Source organism: Salvelinus sp. IW2-2015, linkage group LG22, assembly GCF_002910315.2.
Source record: "Salvelinus sp. IW2-2015 linkage group LG22, ASM291031v2, whole genome shotgun sequence".
NCBI lineage: Eukaryota > Metazoa > Chordata > Actinopteri > Salmoniformes > Salmonidae > Salvelinus > Salvelinus sp. IW2-2015.
In genome coordinates, this window is record NC_036862.1 from 1,380,285 (window position 1) to 1,398,643 (window position 18,359).

At 42.5% G+C, this 18,359-nt stretch overlaps 1 protein-coding gene across 7 annotated transcripts in view; it reads right to left on the reverse strand.

Moving 5' to 3' along the window:
• LOC111982533 (fibroblast growth factor 12-like) overlaps nucleotides 1–18,359 on the reverse strand; it is a 130,982-nt gene that overhangs the window by 12,876 nt on the left and 99,747 nt on the right. For 4 of the 7 annotated variants that reach the window (XM_024014101.3, XM_024014100.3, XM_024014098.3 and 1 more), the window contains 2 exons: nucleotides 11,925–12,035; nucleotides 7,687–7,790 (listed from right to left, as the gene is read on the reverse strand). In XM_024014101.3, coding sequence (XP_023869869.1) covers nucleotides 7,687–7,790; nucleotides 11,925–12,035 — 215 coding nt within the window. Of the gene's footprint in view, nucleotides 1–7,686; nucleotides 7,791–11,924; nucleotides 12,036–14,446; nucleotides 14,467–14,808; nucleotides 14,845–16,241; nucleotides 16,258–16,743; nucleotides 17,012–18,359 lie in introns of those variants that run through there. The other 3 variants (XM_070433927.1, XM_024014096.3, XM_024014097.3) reach the window with 3 other exon arrangements.

Below are 18,359 nucleotides of genomic sequence, written 5' to 3' on the forward strand. Positions count from 1 at the left end.
TATGCACTGCAGTGTTAGCTAGCTGTAGCTTATGCTTTTGTACTAGATTCATTCTCTGACCCTTTGATTAGGTCGACATGTCAGTTCATACTGCAAGAGCTCTGATAGGTTGGAGAATGTCCTCCGGAAGTTGTCATACTTACTGTGTAAGTCTATGGAAGGGGGTGAGCACAATGAGCCTCCTATGTTTTGTATTGAAGTCAATGTACCCAGAGGAGGATGGAAACTAGGTGTTCTCCGGCTACACCATGGTGCTACCCCAGAGAGTGCTGTTGAGGCTACTGTAGACCTTCATTGCAAAACAGTGTGTTTTTATCAATTATTTGGTGACGTGAATATATTTAGTATAGTTGTATCTAAAAAGCATAACTTTTTTACTGTTTCACTATTGACATTTTTCTGAAATTCACTAAGGATGGCCTTCCCTTCCTCCTCTGAGGAGGCTCCACTGATTGTCTATTTCTAAATAACTTATTATATCCAATCCAAACATTTCCCTTCTTTATATCTCTATCTCCTACAATGAAAGCAGTTCTTCCTCTAAGGTTTAATAACCCTGATTGCTCGCCTTAGGCTGCTTCCACTGGATGTTAACATTCACTTCTGCTAATCATGTATGCCCCCCCTTATAATTCCTGAGTAAATAACAGTTATTTTGAGTTGAAGCATTATACTTGCAGGCTGTGTTACCAAGCTCACTTTATACGAAAGAAGAACACTGACTAAGTAATAAGGCTCAGTTCCAAGCAGCGCAGGGCAAGCTGAAGACAGCTTTCCACCCAACACATCTCACTGTATTTGGGGGACGGGGGACAGGGAAATGCTCCCCCTTCTCCCATCCCTCTCCACAGCCACGTTAGCAGATTAAGGCTTAGTAAATCAACAGGGAGACCACTCTAGAGACAGCTAGGCTAATAGGGGGAGCCAAGGCTGAGCCAGGCCTTGGCTCCCCCTATTAGGTGGGATGAGAGATACAATGCAGGCTAATAGTATCAGATCAATTGGCTGGAGTCATTGGTCACTATTCTCTCCAATAAGAGGGAGTATTTTATGTCATAATATCTCAGTCCCTGTTCTGGAAACAATAGAATACAATGGAATTCATCTCGGAAGCCAGAATCAAATATTCTGTGCTAGCTCCAAATACTATTATTCTTTTTTTTTTACAGAAATTAAAGAACGATGCAAAATAAATGGTTGATAACATTAAACATTATTATTGAAGCAGGAAGATAAATGACCCAGCCACTTAATTTATTGTACTGTGATACCCGTAATATCAACTGTTTACCCGTCATGGTTGCAATCGATCGATTTCTGAAACGGAGGAGGGAATCTCAGCCAGAGCCTCCTTATTACACTCTTATCACCAACCATCATCATCAACTCCAGCAACAAATGTCTCATCCTCCTGATAACACTGTCACACTTATGACATTATATAACGCAAACGTAGCTACAAAGGTTATTTTCATCAGCCACAGATCTTGATTAAGCAAAACGTCAAAAAAACGAATACACCGACAACAACACCTCAGTGTAACAAGCAAGACAGCAATCAACAGGATCGCACCCCGCGATCACACTTCTTTCCTTTTGGTTCCTGGGTCATTCCACTAAAAGAGTGTCTTTTGCATCTGTTTGATATTTTAAGTAGAAATTGTGCACCAATACTCCATTTTAAAATCCTGGTATATTAGTGCCCTTTCATATAGTCCACATGGAGAATTACATTTTTACTATGAATAAAGACTGGCTGAGAAAGATTTTAAACCACTTAACCCCAACATTTCTCAGAGTTCTCACCATCATTGTAAAGCCCTAGTTTATTTTGTTGCTTTGACAAAAGCGTGAACTGAACTCTTATTTCAATTTGGTTTAAATATTCCTTTAAAAATATTTTTTTACAAAAGAAACATTGAACATCTAATAGTCAAAATCACAGAGTAAAAGCAGGTGAGCTGGTTCTACTCTTTTTGGCCATTTTCTGGTGTTTTGTGATGGAAAACTGAGCAGGTCGAGCATAACACGTCAACCCTGTTCCCCATAGATAAACGCAGGATAAACATTGATTGTCATGAATCTTGCCCTAGAGGTTCTGCAGAGTGGTCACTAGCTGGCACAGCCATAAAGTCATGAAATATAAACCTAACCTTAACCCTAATGCGTAACCCTAACCTTAAACTATGGCCAAAAAGCAAAAAAAAGGAATCATGAATTGCAGCTGGCCCATCTAGCAAAAATCAGTCAGTTATGCCTCCAGGGCAAGATTCATGACAATAAACGTCAACCTGCTAGACCAGGCCTGGGCAAAGGCCGGCCCGGGGGCTGGCCCAGAGGCCGTATGTGGCCCGCGACCTGATTCAATACGGTCCGCGGAATCATGCACATATCACAAAGAATTTGCATTAGTACAGTTTTAAAAGCCCAATGAATACTCACCTTTGTGTAATGATTTAACTCCCACCACTTGTGGGACATTTATTTTGAAGGCACGTATAAATAACAACTGCACGCGGACAGACAGTGACTGAGTCTGACACACGTCACAGTTACAAATAGTAGCTCGCTAGAAATTGCTCAAAAATGAGTGTTTCATATATTTCAAAGAAAAGGAAAGTAGACAATGAATGTAGCGTGTTCCAGCAAGAGTGGATATCAAAATATTTCTTTATTGAGGTATCAGGGAAAGCTGTGTGCTTAGTGTGCAAAGAGAGCATCGCTGTCTTGAAAGACTACAACTTGTCCCGACACTTCCAGACGAAGCATGCAGAGAAATATAGGAATATGTCGTCTGAGCAGAGGGCAAGTGCATCGAAAGAGTTGCGTTCTCAGTTGCAAAAGCAGCAAGGACTTTTCACAAAACTGAATGCAGTTTTGTGAGAGCTATGTACTGTCCCACAAAATTGCTAAACATAGCAAGCCATTTGCTGAAGGCGAATTCATTAAAGAAAGTTTGACCCTGCAGCAATAATTTGCCCCGACAAGAAAGAGCTGTTTCAAAATGTTTCCCTGTCAAGACGAACAGGTACACGGCGTGTTGAGGACATTGCAGAGAATAATTGAAAGACAAGGTAAAGGATTTCACCTACTTGTCCTTGGCCCTGGATGAGAGCAGTGATGCACATTGCACAGCACAGTTGTTGATATTCTTACGAGGCATAACCCCAGACTTTGAAATTACAGAGGAGCTTGCTTCAGTGCAGTCAATGAAGCGCACAACCACAGGGAAGTATTTATTGGAGGAGGCTAATAAGTGTGAGGCAAAGCTGGGACTGCGTTTTGAAAAGTTATCCAGTGTGAGCACAGATGTGTGCCCAAACTTGACAGGAAACACATTGGCCTTTTGAAAAGGATACAAGATCAAGTAGCTGAGCTGAATCCAGATCAGAAAATTATTTTCCTGCATTGCATTCTTCTTCTTCAGGAGGTGCTCTGTAAATGTGTTCTGAAAATGAGCCATGTTGTGGATAGTCACTAAAGTAGTAAACTTCATAAGAGCAAAATCTTTAAACCACAGGTAGTTTGTCTCACTTTTGGAAGAGACAGAGTCGGGTCATACAGATCTCCCCTACCACACAATCGTGATATGGCTGAGTTTGGGGAAAGTGCTTCGAAGGGTGTGTGGGACCTGAAGTCGGAGATTGCTGAATTTTTGCAAGATAAAGAATGGTTGGCTGATTTTGCCTTCACCATGGACATCATGGCCCTCATGAATGAACTGAATTCCAAACTACAAGGCCTTTTTGCACATCAGATGAAGGGTTTGACAAGGCTATACAAGGGAAAAAGACTACTCCTGACCCGCCAAGTAGAAGCCAACAATCTCACTCACCTTCTGAGACTACTAGGACGTTTCCTATCAGATGACCAGAGGGAGAAGTATACATCGCTGCTGCGTGCTTTGAACGGTGAGTTTTCTCATCGTTTTGAGGATTTTCAAAGTGTTGGAATGACATGCTGTTGGTTTCCTCTCCTTCACCTTCAATGTGGATAACGCTCACACTGACCTGCAACTTGAGCTTATCGATCTTCAGTCTGATGCAGTGATTGGAGAACTATTCAAAACAATGTCACTGACGAGGTACTATACATCTCTCGATGAACAAATCTTTCCAAAGATTAGGAGTCATGCTCAGAAGATGTTTGTACTGTTTTGGTCAACTTATGTAAACTCAGCAAAAAAAGAAACGTCCTCTCACTGTCAACTGCGTTTATTTTCAGCAAACTACATGTGTAAATATTTGTATGAACATAACAAGATTCAACAACTGACACATAAACTGAACAAGTTCCACAGACATGTGACTAACAGAAATGGAATAATGTGTCCCTGAACAAAGGGGGGGTCAAAAAAGTAACAGTCTGGTGTGGCCACCAGAAGCATTAAGTACTGCAGTGCATCTCCTCCTCATGGACTGCACCAGATTTGCCAGTTCTTGCTGTGAGATGTTACCCCACTCTTCCACCAAGGCATCTGCAAGTTCACAGACATTTCTGGGGGGAATGGCCCTAACCCTCACACTCCCATCCAACAGGTCCCAGATGTGCTCAATGGGATTGACATCCGGGCTCTTCGCTGGCCATGACAGAACACTGACATTCCTGTCTTGCAGGAAATCACACACAGAACAGGCAGTACAGCTGGTGGCATTGTCATTCTGTAGGGTCATGTCAGGATGAGCCTGCAGGAAGGGTACCACATGAGGGAGGAGGATGTCTTCCCTGTAACGCACAGCGTTGAGATTGCCTGCAATGACAACAAGCTCAGTCCGATGATGCTGTGACACACCGCCCCAGACCATGACGGACCCTACACCTCCAAATCGATCCCGCTCCAGAGTACAGGCCTCGGTGTAACGCTCATTCCTTTGACGATAAACGCGAATCCGACCATCACCCCTGGTGAGACAAAACCGTGACTCGTCAGTGAAGAGCCCTTTTTGCCAGTCCTGTCTGGTCCAGCGATGGTGGGTTTGTGCCCATAGGCGACGTTGTTGCCGGTTATGTCTGGTGAGGACCTGCCTTACAACAGGCCTACAAGCCCTCAGTCCAGCCTCTCTCAGCCTGTTGCGGACAGTCTGACACTGATGGAGGGATTGTACGTTCCTGGTGTAACTCGAGCAGTTGTTGTTGCCATCCTGTACCTGTCCCGCAGGTGTGATGTTCGGATGTACCGATCCTGTGCAGGCGTTGTTACACGTGGTTTGCCACTGCGAGGACGATCAGCAGTCCGTCCTGTCTCCCTGTAGCGCTGTCTTAGGCGTCTCACAGTACGGACATTGAAATGTATTGCACTGGCCACATCTGCAGTCCTCATGCCTCCTTGCAGCATGGCTAAGGCACATTCACCCAGATGAGCAGGGACCCTGGGCATCTTTCATTTGGTGTTTTTCAGAGTCAGTAGAAAGGCCGTTTAGTGTCCTAAGTTTTCATAACTGCCTACCGTCTGTAAGCTGTTATTGTCTTAATGACCGTTCCACAGGTGCATGTTCATTAATTGTTTATGGTTCATTGAACAAGCATGGAAAACAGTGTTTAAACCTTTTACAATGAAGATCTGTGAAGTTTTTTGGATTTTTACGAATTATCTTTGAACGACAGGGTCCTGGCAAAAAGAGTTTATGTGAACAGACATTTTCAGCGATGAAATATAACAAGTCAAGGCACAGATCATCATTGTATTTATATTCCGGCCCCCTGACCATCCGCGTCTGAATCTAGTTGATGATCCTTGGCTTAGTGCATTAATGGGTGTAGGCCTATTGGTGAGGTGGGGAGATGAGGGGGGCAGTGGAAAGTTTTGACTGACATTTTAATAGATTCTTTTTGTGATAGTACTGCTCCCAAAAAATATGCAAGACAGTCAAGTAAGTTTTAACATTGATTAATTTTAAGATTTGACTATAATGTGTCGAGTATTTATAAAATTCACATCGTGGACAACTCAAAAAAATATGTTTGATCTGAGAAAACACTGATGGCGGAGTAGACCAATGACAGTGGTTTGTTCATAAAATAATGGTTGCTTGTTGACACTGAAAGAACACCCCCCCACCCCCGACCCCCCTTCTCTGCAATTGCATTTGAAACTTTTATAGATGGAGGCATCAATAACTTATTAGGGTTGGACCCACAGCACAGCGGCATACAAAGTCAGTGGCCCCACTCTTCCCTTCTTTAAGAGCCACGCAGAGATATAACCGCTAAGAGGCCTGTTGTACACTCTTAGAAGGTGCTATCTACATCCTAAAAGGGTTCTTCGGCTGTCCCCATAGCACCTTTGAAGAACACTTTCTGGTTCCAGGTAGAACCCTTTTGAGTTCCATGTAGAACCCTTTTGAGTTCCAGGTAGAACCCTTTTGAGTTCCAGGTAGAACCCTTTACACAGAGGGGACAGCCTAAGAACCCTTTTGGAACCCATTTTTCTAAGACTAAAGCGAGACTGTGCTTTATGTTGGGATGTCAAACAAACAAATGTCTCCAACCTCTGCAATTCCATTCTTTAAGGATTTGTCCTTCCCCTTTGAAATCTGCTGTTGATCTTGGCCATTAAAATACCCAAGAAATAAAGTACCCCCCTCCCCTCTCTATAAGCATGGTCCCAAGATACATTATAGTGCTCCAAAATAAGGGGGGTAATGGTATTTTCCAAACATTTAGGAAACACCTGTTTAGTGAGTGTATTACGCAGTGAGTGTATTATGGTCAGAGAGCATTCATAAAATCTCCATTTGGAGAGTGGTTGTTATGTGTGTGTGTACTGTACTATTTCTCATGGTTCCCGGAGGATGACCCCAAAAACATACTGGGAAAATATGGGCCAGTATTTATCAAGCATCTCAGAGTAGGAGTGCTGATCTAGGATCAGGTTCTCCCTGTCCATAATAATCTGATTCCTTATGATCTAAAAGCAAAACTGATCATAGATCAGCATTCCTATTCTGGGACACTTGATGAATATGGGACCTGAAGAGAGGATTATATATCACCAAACTGGAGAAAGAAAAGGTAACGTAGGTGGAGAAATAGGGAACATGAGAATAGGGAGGGAGGGAAAGGAAGGAAGAAGAAAAGGAAGAGGAGGGAACGGATAGAAATTCGAGATGGAAAGAGAATAGGACTGAGGCAGACACTAAATAGCTATTATCCATAAATAACCGAAGAGACAAAGGTTGCATCCCAAATGGCTCCCTATTCCCTATGCAGTGCACTACTTTTGACCAGAGCCCTATGGGTGATATATAGAACCAAAAAGGGTTATTTGGCTGTCCCCATAGGAAAACCATCTGAAGAACCCCTTTTCGAGAGGGTTCTACCTGGAACCAAAAAGGGTTATCCTATGGGGACAGCCTCAAAACGCTTTTGTAACCCTTTTTTCTAAGAGTGTATGTAGGGAATAGGGTGACATTTGGGACGAACAAATACAGACCTGTTCAAATGCAGACCTACAGTGAATCTAAACTGACTTGGTACACAGTACTAAATCCGTATTATCCAGTACAACAAAAGTACCAGTTACTAAAGACTTTTTCTAGAACAAATTTTAATACATCTAGAAGATAATCACACACACACAAACACACAAAAACAAACACACAAAAACAAACACACACACAAAAAACACACACACAAAAAACACACTCAGAGTCAGTCAAGTTTTAGAGTAGCAGAGGCAGGACTTACTGAGGTGTAGAGGAAGCCCTCTCCATTCATGGCTGCATAAAGGCCGGCCTTCACCCCCTGGATGGCCACCACCCGCAGCCCCACCGGGATGAGGTTAAACAGAGCTGAGGAGAGAGAGAGACAGGGGGAGGAAAAAAGAGAGATACATGAAGAGATACATGGAGAAAGAGACAGAGAGAGAGAGAGACAGAGAGAGAGAGAGACAGAAAGACAGGAAGGGATAGGGAGAATGAACACAGGTATAATAAAGGTCACAGTTTATTCCTACCCACCTTACTATTTAAATACAGTACAGCAGTAGAGCAACATCACAGCACTGTGACTTTCACATTTCGGGAAGGGTGTTGACTGAATGGAAACCAGGTTCAGTGTTCTCTGGGGGTCATTGTATTGAATAAGGTAGGCTGTGGAAGGAAAGTGATCTATGGTGGATCTTTGAGGGAATAAGGGGAAAAGGTAATAAGCGAATCAGATACGAACCTCGGGTGTAGGGGGGAATGTGCCAACACTCCCTTGTCAGATGCACTGATTCAATTTCACTCAGTGAAAATCGACAGGCTCCTTGGTTGGCCAACAAATTGCCTTTGTAGGCAGAAAAGAGTAACGCATACCAGAGGCCAGGAGAGCAGCGAAGCAAGAGCCCAGAAATGATGTGTGTGTGCGTGTGACTGTGCATGTATGTGTGTAGATGTCTAAGCACGATGGGGGTGAATCAAAAGAAATGCATGAGGGAGAGTGAAGTGGAGTCCGTGTGAGTGTATGTGTGGGATAAAGAGACTGAAAAAATGTGTACATGTGTGTGTGTACTCTGTGCAGGGGCGTCATGCCTATAGGCCAGTGGAGGAGAGAGAGTGTAGAGTCACACACACAGCGTTTTATTTGATGTTAGCTGCCGGTGATAATATTAGCCCCTACCATTTTATGAAGTTGCCTTTAGCTAGCCAGCTAGATAGGTTCCCAATCTCCCAGCCTCATAACTAGCTACCAAGCCATGTCATGCTATGTTGGTGTTTCCTTTTTGGCAGTTACCTGTAGTTAGACAAACTACTATAACTTATAGTAGTAGTAGTTTGTCTAACTACAGGTAACTGCCAAAAAGGAAACACCAACATAAAGTGTCTTAATAGGGCGAGCCAGAACAGCTCCAATGCACCTAGGCATAGATTCTACAAGTGTCTGGAGGGATGTGACACCATCCTTTCCACGAGAAATTCCATCATTTGGTATTTTGTTGATGGAAAACACTGCCTCAGGTGCCGCTCCAGAATCTCCCATAAGTGTTCAATTGGGTTGAGATCTGGTGACCGAGACAGCCATATGGCATAAGGTTTACATCGTTTTCAAGCTCATCAAATCATTCAATGACCAATCATGCCCTCTGGATGGGGGAATAGTCATCCTATGGGGATATAGCCATTGTAGCCAAAATAATGGCCTGCCCAACATTTTTATACATGAGCCTAAGCATGATGGGATGTTGATTGCTTAATTAACCCAGGAACCACACCTGTGTGGAAGCACCTGCTTTCAATATACACTGAGTGTACAAACCATTAGGAACACCTGCTTGTTCAATGACAGACTGACCAGGTGAATCCAGGTGAAAGCTATGATCTCTTATTGATGTCACGTGTTAAATCCACTTCATTCAGTGTAGATGAAGGGAGGAGACATGTTAAATAAGGATTTTTAAGCCTTGAGACAATTGAGACATGGATTGTGTACGTGTGCCATTCAGAGGGTGAACTGACAAGAACAAATATTTAAGTGCCTTTGAACGGGGTATGGTAGTAGGTGCCAGGCGCACCGATTTGAGTGTGTCAAGAGCTGCAACACTGTGTATCAAGAATGGTCCACCTCGCAAAGGACACCCAGCCAACTCGACACAACTGCGGGAAGCACTGGAGCCAACATGGGCCAGCATCCCAGGAATTGTCAGCTGTCCAAAGTGCTATGGATAGAGTCCAGGCCATAATCACGTTTTTAAGCTATACAGTGTTTGTTTACAATTACATTGTTTACAAACAATGGAGTTAAGAAAGCTTCTATTTAAGTTGACAGTTGAACTAAGCTCATGAGGCATTTATCAATTCTATTTTTAAAGAATGAATGGCTATGTATCAAATCATTCATTAAAAGGTTCAAAAACAGATGTACCAATCACAGATTTTCCCTTTAACATCATATCCTCAAAACCATCCTAAGACCTGGCAGCATTTCTCACCACTGCTTCCTGGATTCTGAGCTAAAGCCCAGAAAAAAAGCACTGTACTGTAATTCGGGCAGCCCATAAACCTCATGTTAATGCCAACCTTGGAGCTCCATAATGCCAAAACTCACAAATAAGAGCTTCGGCGATCTTTCAAGGATCACATAACAACACGAAGCCTTTCGAGATGCTTCGATGTAGGCTAGGAAGATAAAAGTTATACTTTTTTTAACGGAGAGGGATAGGTGAAATAATCCGCAAGGACACAAATACAAAGGGATAAGGAGGGGATGCAAAAATACTCCAGCATCATGAGTGGGTGCAACTGAGCTCCTGTATGAAGAAGGAGCCCTCCGGCTACACAGCTCACCAGGCATTAATCTTCTCTCTCTCCACGAAAACACATACTGTACTGTACCCACCATCCATCCACTCTGAAAGAGCACAACTGGGCAGGTGACCGCCAGTCGTTTTGGGCTGGGAAACAAGATCGCTTTTGGTCCGTCTCCAACCTCTCCTTTCCTTTCCTTGCCCCTCTTCTCCTCTCCTCAGCCCTGTTTTCCTCCTCTCTTCTATTTCACCCATCTTTACCTCTTTTCCCCTCCTCCTCTTATCAGCTTTCCTCTCTCCTCTCCTCTCTTCTTCTCTCTTCTGATAGAGCTCATTGGGTTTACTTCTGGCTTCTCTATCTATCTCTTCAATATGAGTAGGAGATGCGAACGAAATAAGCTTAACATCTTGCCAGCTGTTGATTCTTCTATTCTCCTTCCCCTGATGCTCTGGAGACTCATATGCTATGATATTTTTATTCTGATACAATGAGAGGTCTTCTTCTTCTATTTCTCTCCCGCTGGTACAGCAGTGGAGAAGGGAAGAGGAAGTTTGACTTTCCTTCGTTTTTTTGTTCAGCAGAGTTGCGAATTGAGTTACTGTGGGAACTGCGGCTGCCGCCGCCCACTCTTCTCTACCATTTCACGACTGCCAGGTACAGTAGGTAATCTCGCCCCTGCCATACAGTGTGTGCTGCAGCGCTAACACATACACTCTGCTATGACATAGATAGGGAAATAGTCGTAGTGTGAATCGACCAAGCACAGGTTAACTACTTACTTAATACTCTTCATCTCTATTGAGACACAATGAGCTCCCTCCACTTCATTCTGTCCTTGGCAGCATGTTGTGCCTCACTCCAAGAGCACACAGGTTGGATGAGTGGCCCTCTGTGGCTCAGTTGGTAGAGCCCGGCACTTGCAGTCCCAGGATTGTGGGTTCGATAGGTGGGATCACCCACCATACAAAAATGTATGACTAAGTCGCTTTGGATAAAAGTGACTTATAGGGCCAACACTTTGCTCTGGACTTCAACTCTATCAAGTGACTCCTGTATCTATTAAACTGTCACTTTAGTGTGTGTGTGCACACAAGGAACACAAGCCATGGTGTGCACGCACGCATGCACGTAACTTGTGTACCTCTAGGCCGATACTGCATGTAAGTCAAGGAGGGGACAGATCCCCTTCCCACCAGACAGATGGACGGGAATGCTCCTGGCCCGACAGTTAACAGATTGTTTGAGAAAACAGAGCGGAGAACGATGACACTGATAGTTTGGGTGAACTGGCTCGCCTAGCTGAGAAATACAGTGGCAGAGTGCGAGCAATCCATCAGTCCTCTCTATTCAACTCCACTCCTTCCGGTGTGTCTGCACAGATTTAGCTGGTCAAACACAGAGTTGTTTGTGTTTGTGAAAGTGACCCAAACGTAACCCTGTTCAACGGGTGTGTGAAGGTAATGCAGACGGGTGTGCGTGGAGTGTTGAGGCTTGCACAGATGATTATCTGTGGAATTCTAGATTGCGGCGTGTCAATATCCATGTACACTATCATGATGAAATGGCATTTGTTATCGTAAGGGCTAGGCAGTTTGTCGGACCCACGTGACCTCGCCAGGACAAAGTGTACTGTACTTTCAGATTGTACGATAGGAGATGTGCATGTTGGGAATTGTAATGTGTGTCATATAAACTCACTGTAGTCGCTGTTCTCGTCCTTGGTCCCATTTATAGTGCCGTCCGGCTTCATCTGCAGGTAGAAGCCCTGCTCGCTGAACAGTCGAGTCACAATGCCCTTCAGCTGCGGCTCTGCAATATAACACAACAGGGATAAGAGTTAGCTAGCTGCTTGGGTCGTGTTCATTAAGCACCAAACAGAATAAAATGGACTGAAACAGGGAGGAACTACCTGAATGTGTCCAATAAGAATAGCTCATTGTAGTTTTCCATTGAAATGACCATGGCCCAGGTCACTTAGGCACCAAAACACTTGAATACCATGCCCTCATACCCTTAGTGCCCATTTCAATGACTAGGGGCTGACCAGGAAGAACTAGACTATAACTAGGGCCCAGAGTTCTTCCTGGTCGGATCAGGTCGCATAATCAGAAAAAACGTATAGTGTAAGCCCATTAGTGCAGTATAGTTAGTACCCATTAGTGCAGTACCATGTGATAGGCTACATAATGAATGAATTGTCATGTGATACATGTGATGACACACAAGTAAACACAAGTAAACAATGCCTCCCATCATGACAGAGGCAGACAGATCCCCTCTGACCATCGCTCAATGGTAAAGAGAATAAGAGGAATAAGAGGGTTTTAAATCGCAACAGCTAATTGTACTAAGGCCATTCAGAGCATGCAGACACCAACATAACACTAATCAGTGGAAAACAATCTAAACCATCTCCCAGTCTTGTAGATTAAAATAAAGTTTCAGTTGGTGGGTCAAAACTGAACTGAAAAATAAACGGTCTAAGAAGCCACCTCCAGATCATGAACTGGGCGCACAATATGGGACAGATAAACTTGGCACTACAGCCGCCTAACACCCAAATTATGCAGGAAGAGACAGAAAAAGACTAAAATAAAGCACTATTTAGAGCAAGTCGGTGTGCCAGTTAAATGCTGATGATTAGGTGGACCCAGTGGCTGATAGAAACCCTGAAAGGGGGAGAGATACGTTAAATATGATGCAGAAATGTGTGGTCCACCTCATCTCATCCATCGGTGATAGATATGATACTCTCAGACCTCTAACTAACTTGTAGCCTAACTGTGAGAATTGGCCCATGGGTGGATCAATAAAGCATTCTTCACCAAAAATGCTTCACCTTACCCTGGACACTAATAGCTCTGGTCCAGTTCATTAGTGTGCCTTCCTTCACTTCAAGTACTGGAGGAACCCGCACAACAACAACAAAAATATGTGAAAATCGCATGTTCACATGATAAATGTATGTTTTCACATGTTGAACTTAGATTTCATATGTGAAACCATATTTTCACATGTATTAAATGTATAGTCTACATGTTAACACCTTTTCACGTGAGGAGAATAACATGTTTTCACCTTACATGTGAATTGAAAAGCAATCACGTGAAAATCACATTTGCAGTTTCATATTTAAGAAATGTCACAACCATTGTAAGTTCACATGTGGGGGTGAAAGTGTTATTCTCCTCACATGTGAAAAGGTGTGTTGCAGTAGCAATGTTCCAAATGTGGAATTGCAAATTCTGTAACCCCATTCTATAAAAAGGTTACGTAGCCTACCTACTTGAGCATAAAAATTATTATTTCTTACTTCTGAGCTATCCACTCTATTATTAGCCTTCCATATCATCTTAGCTAGCCATGTTTAGCTTCTGTTATTGTTAGCTGTCCATTGGTTTTTGTTACATTTAATAAACAGGCTTAAATAGGATGCATTTGAAAATGTGTGAATTTGTTTTCTTTTGGAATGAATATAAACAGACACTTTCCTTTCTACAATGAACAGTGGGTTACCTGCCTTGTTCAGGGGCAGAACAACAGATGTTTATCTTGTCAGCTCGGGGACTCGATCCTGCAAACTTTCGGTTACTGGCCCAACACTCTAACCACTAGATTACCTGCCGCCCCCCACTAGGCTACTCGAGTTAGCTTTTTGTAATTTTTAGGGCACACGTTTTTTTTAATCGTGATTAATCACATTGTCTGAAAGCGTTCAAAATTCTATGAAAACATCCAAAATACATTATCTATACAGCTAAAAACAATGTGATGTCAAAACAAGTTGACATTGAGGTTAAAGTAAGTGTGCTTTATCAATTTGCCTGATTCTGCTAACAGATACTTTGGACATAATCAAGAAGTCAATATTTTAGTAGTCCTCAACTAGCAGCTTCATTAAATAGTACACGCAAAACACCAGTCTCAACATCAACAGTGAAGAGGCGACTCCGGGATACTGGCCTTCTAGGCAGAGTTCCTCTGTCCAGTGTTCTTTTGCCCATCTTAATCTTTTCTTTTTATTGGCCAGTCTGCGATATGGCTTTTTCTTTGCAACTCTGCTTAGAAGGCCAGCATCCCAGAGTCGCCTCTTGACTGTTGATGTTGAGACTGGTGTTTTGTGGGTACTATTTAATGAAGCTGCCAGTTGAGGACTTGTGAGGTGTCTGTTTCTCAAACTAGACACTCCAATGTACTTGACCTCTTGCTCAGTTGTGCACCGGGCCTCCCACTCCTCTTTCTATTCTGGTTAGAGACAGTTTGCGCTGTTCTGTAAAGGGAGTAGTACACAGCATTGTATGAGATCTTCAGTTTCTTGGCAATTTCTCGCATGGAATAGCCTTCATTTCTCAGAACAAGAATAGACTGACGAGTTTCAGAAGAAAGAATTTGTTTCTGGCCATTTTGAGCCTGTAATGGAACCCACAAATGCTGATGCTCCAGATACTCAACCAGTCTAAACAACAGTCAGAACAACAGTTTTCAGCTGTGCTAACATGATTGCAAAAGGGTTTTCTAATGATCAATTAGCCTTTTAAAATGATAAACTTGGATTAGCTAACACAACATGCCATTGGAACACAGGAGTGATGGTTGCTGATAATGGGCCTCTGGACGCCTATGTTTAAATCAGCCGTTTCCAGCTACAATAGTCATTTACAACATTAACAATGTCTACACTGTATTTCTGATCAATTTTATGTTATTTTAATGGACAAAAAATGTGCTATTCTTTAATAAACAAGGACATTTCTAAGTGACCGAATCTTTTGAACGGTAGTGTACATTGCAATTATTTTCAAATGAGCGATCGTTCATGTGCAAAGTATTCATTCTCATGAGCATAGCTTCCACGTCTCTCCCACTCTTTATTTTTCCCCTCCCTTCCCATTGTGTAACCAAACGGTCATATCAGTTTAGTCCACTAGGTCCTTTAAATTGCATTATGTTAGTAATCGATAATCTATACTGTGTGTGTTTATGTAATTCTGCATGACTATTTAGTTAGTTAGTAAATAATTAAGCCAATTTGTGTATCACTGATTCATCATTTAGGCTAGGGTTCGTGCAGATTTACGAGGTCAACGATATTCAGAATGAGACTGATATGAGGAAATTATTAATTATTGACTGTTATGATATCAAGATATTCCGATATATTCTTGAGTTAATTCTGGAAACGGTAACTCATTAAACAAACTTTTCCCATGGTGCCCCAAGATACTAATTAGTTAATTGTTACATGATTAATTTAAATAGTATAGTTAATATAGTGAATTATTCAATAAATAGCATGTCATCACATGAATGATAGTCATGTTTTTTTAAACATTTGACAGCCCTATTTTGAATTGAACAGTCAATATTCTGAGATTGAGAGAAATTGTTAAGAAATATGCAGGGTCAAGACATTGGTTTCTCCCATAGGAGTCCTGGGATCTTATCCCGCCAGTATCACATGCTGGTTTAGAATATCACATGTGAAATGTTGGAAAACCACTTGTCTGAGTCACGTGAAAAATCCATGTAAAACTTCACGTGTCCGAAAACCATGTCTGGTCCGTGCATTTTTTGTTTTCACGTGACATTTTTCACGTGATTTGTTAAAAATGTGTTTTGTCATGTGATTTTCATGTTTTTTGTTGTTTTAAGGGCACTCAGTGTAGCAACCCCCTAACTAATAAACCTGTAGACAACCAGACTAAATAGGCCTTAGTGCATTGCTGTTGTAACTCACTTGACCAGTATCCTACATGGATTTTTTWAATCTGATGTCCCCCCAGGTGAAATGAAGAGGGGAGAGAGGTTGCTTACAAATGTGTATATCAATGTTCAGTTATGGACTTCTTTCAAATTATGTATTATGCCAACATAAGAACACGCAAAAAAGTTTGAATTTGACTCTGATGGTGGCACGCCCAGTGGTGTAAAGTAACTAAGTAAAAATACTTTGAAGTACTACTTAAGTCTGTACTTTTTCAGTATCTGTACTTTACTATTCATATTTTTGACAACTTCTATTTTTACTCCACTAAATTCCTAAAGATATGTACTTTTTACTCCCATACATTTTCCCTGACCCCCAAAAGTGCTTGTAACATTTCAAATGCTCAGTCTGAAAGCGTTCAAAATACAATGAAAACATTTAAAATACATTATCTATACAGCTTAAAACAACAATCTAATGTGAAAACAAGTTGACGTTGAGGTTAAACAAAGTGTGCGTTCATCAATTTACCTGATTTTGCTAACTGTTACTATGGACAAAAATCAAGATGCTAATATTGTTGTAATGGTTCTTGTATATTCTTGAACAGACTTTGAGATATGTTTGCACCGCTCAGTGGATGTGCAGGGTGTGGCTTGAAGTGTGTGGCTTGAAGCAATGATTGACCCAATTAAAGGGAAGCGATATATTTTGAAGCCACAACACACCCCCTCCCCGTTTTCCCTGATCGTTCAGTACAGCGCCGTTTCCGTTAAATTGAACGTTCTATTACGTTTTAATGTACTGAACGCAGCCCTGCTCTGAGGCCACTGACCTGGCTTCCTGCGGACTGGTCTTTTCTTGCCGCTGCAGAACCGAATTTTGTTGAAGACAGTAAATATATGCCTCTCACACAAGGAGCGGGGATCTTTGTTGGGGCTGGTGCGCCGTTTCGAAGTAGCGACCTTTTCGCTGTTTGCCTCTCTTGCTTGACGTTTCTGTCGTATCAGGGAGCTGGCGAGCGCCGCCGCCATCTCCCCGGTAGACTAACCTTAGTGTAGACCACTTGGATCGTCTCCGCATCTACTATGAGCGAGATGTTGTCAAGATATTGCTGAGGGTGCTGGTTATGGCTGGTCCAATGCATAAGGTTGCATAAGTGCGCCATAATGATAAATATGTAACGTTAGGTAAGGTGCATAAAATGACTGAACTTGCTGAATGCTGAAATCAAACATATTTGCGATCTAAATAATGGTAACAACATCGATATACATATGAAATATTGCAAAGGCAGTCTTTACAAATAGGTAGGCTACTATATCTCTAAATAAACTAATTTGTATTTTACATTCAGCACATTGTTTCTCCAAGGTACTCCTCTTTATCTCCAGTCCAGATTATTCCCAGTTATCCTGATAAAATGTCCCGTAAATAGATTCATTATCCATCGTTTTCCCTCCTCGTCAATTTCTAGTGCTCGACATTGCACAACTTTATGAGTTCACTGTTCATGTATGCGGACACACTGTTCACCAGCCCGCGGACGGCATTGCCTTTTGGACTACTACGGGCTCCACACTCGAGCCGCAGGTTAAAAAAAAATAATCCAAATTCGAAACCTCAATGTTCTCTGGAAGACGGAGAGTTACAACAAGTTGGAGAACAGTCGGAAAATATATGTTGCCATGACAGGTAATGAGCATCCTAAACTGACATCATTCGAACACATTGGGTGCACACTAGGTGAATCAATCTTCCCACGTCATTTCTTAAAAATGACTTTCAACCAACGTGGAATAGTCGTTGAATTGACGTCTGTGCCCAGTGGGAAAAATCGAAGCACAAATCTCACTTGTAGCCTGTGGTGAAAAGTACTATCAAAGCAACCGGTGAAGTCCACTCTTCATTGCCTGGTTTGTAAACAGACTTTCTTTTTCGCTCTATGCAATCCTACGTGACTGTGGTTCGGATGAGGAATTCTCGGAGGCTGAGAGAGGGAGCGGGCTTTAGCGAGTGTGTGTGTGGTTGAGAGAGAGAGGGAGAAAGGAGGGAGAGTTAGTGAGAAGTGGAGGGGGTGCATTGTAAACGAAAGTGATTGTGGGCTGCTTGGCAGTGTGTGCGCCAACAGCAGTTAAATTCCATAATTCAAGGCTATGAGAAAGGCAGTTCTCCATTACACAAACCGATCTCGCGCACCAGACATACTTCCTGCACGCAATATAGCCCATGGACTGGGGGCGAGGTAACGCAAACCCAGTCCCTAGGCTAGTAGCCTGTATCTGTACCTGTAGCCTACCACACACATGAACCAGCTGGATACCGGCTGTCCCGAGGCACTGCTTCTTTCTACCCTTATACTGTAAACCTAATTGAAAAAGAGAGGGTATAGCAATTTTTTTTTCTTCCCACCTTTATTTAACCAG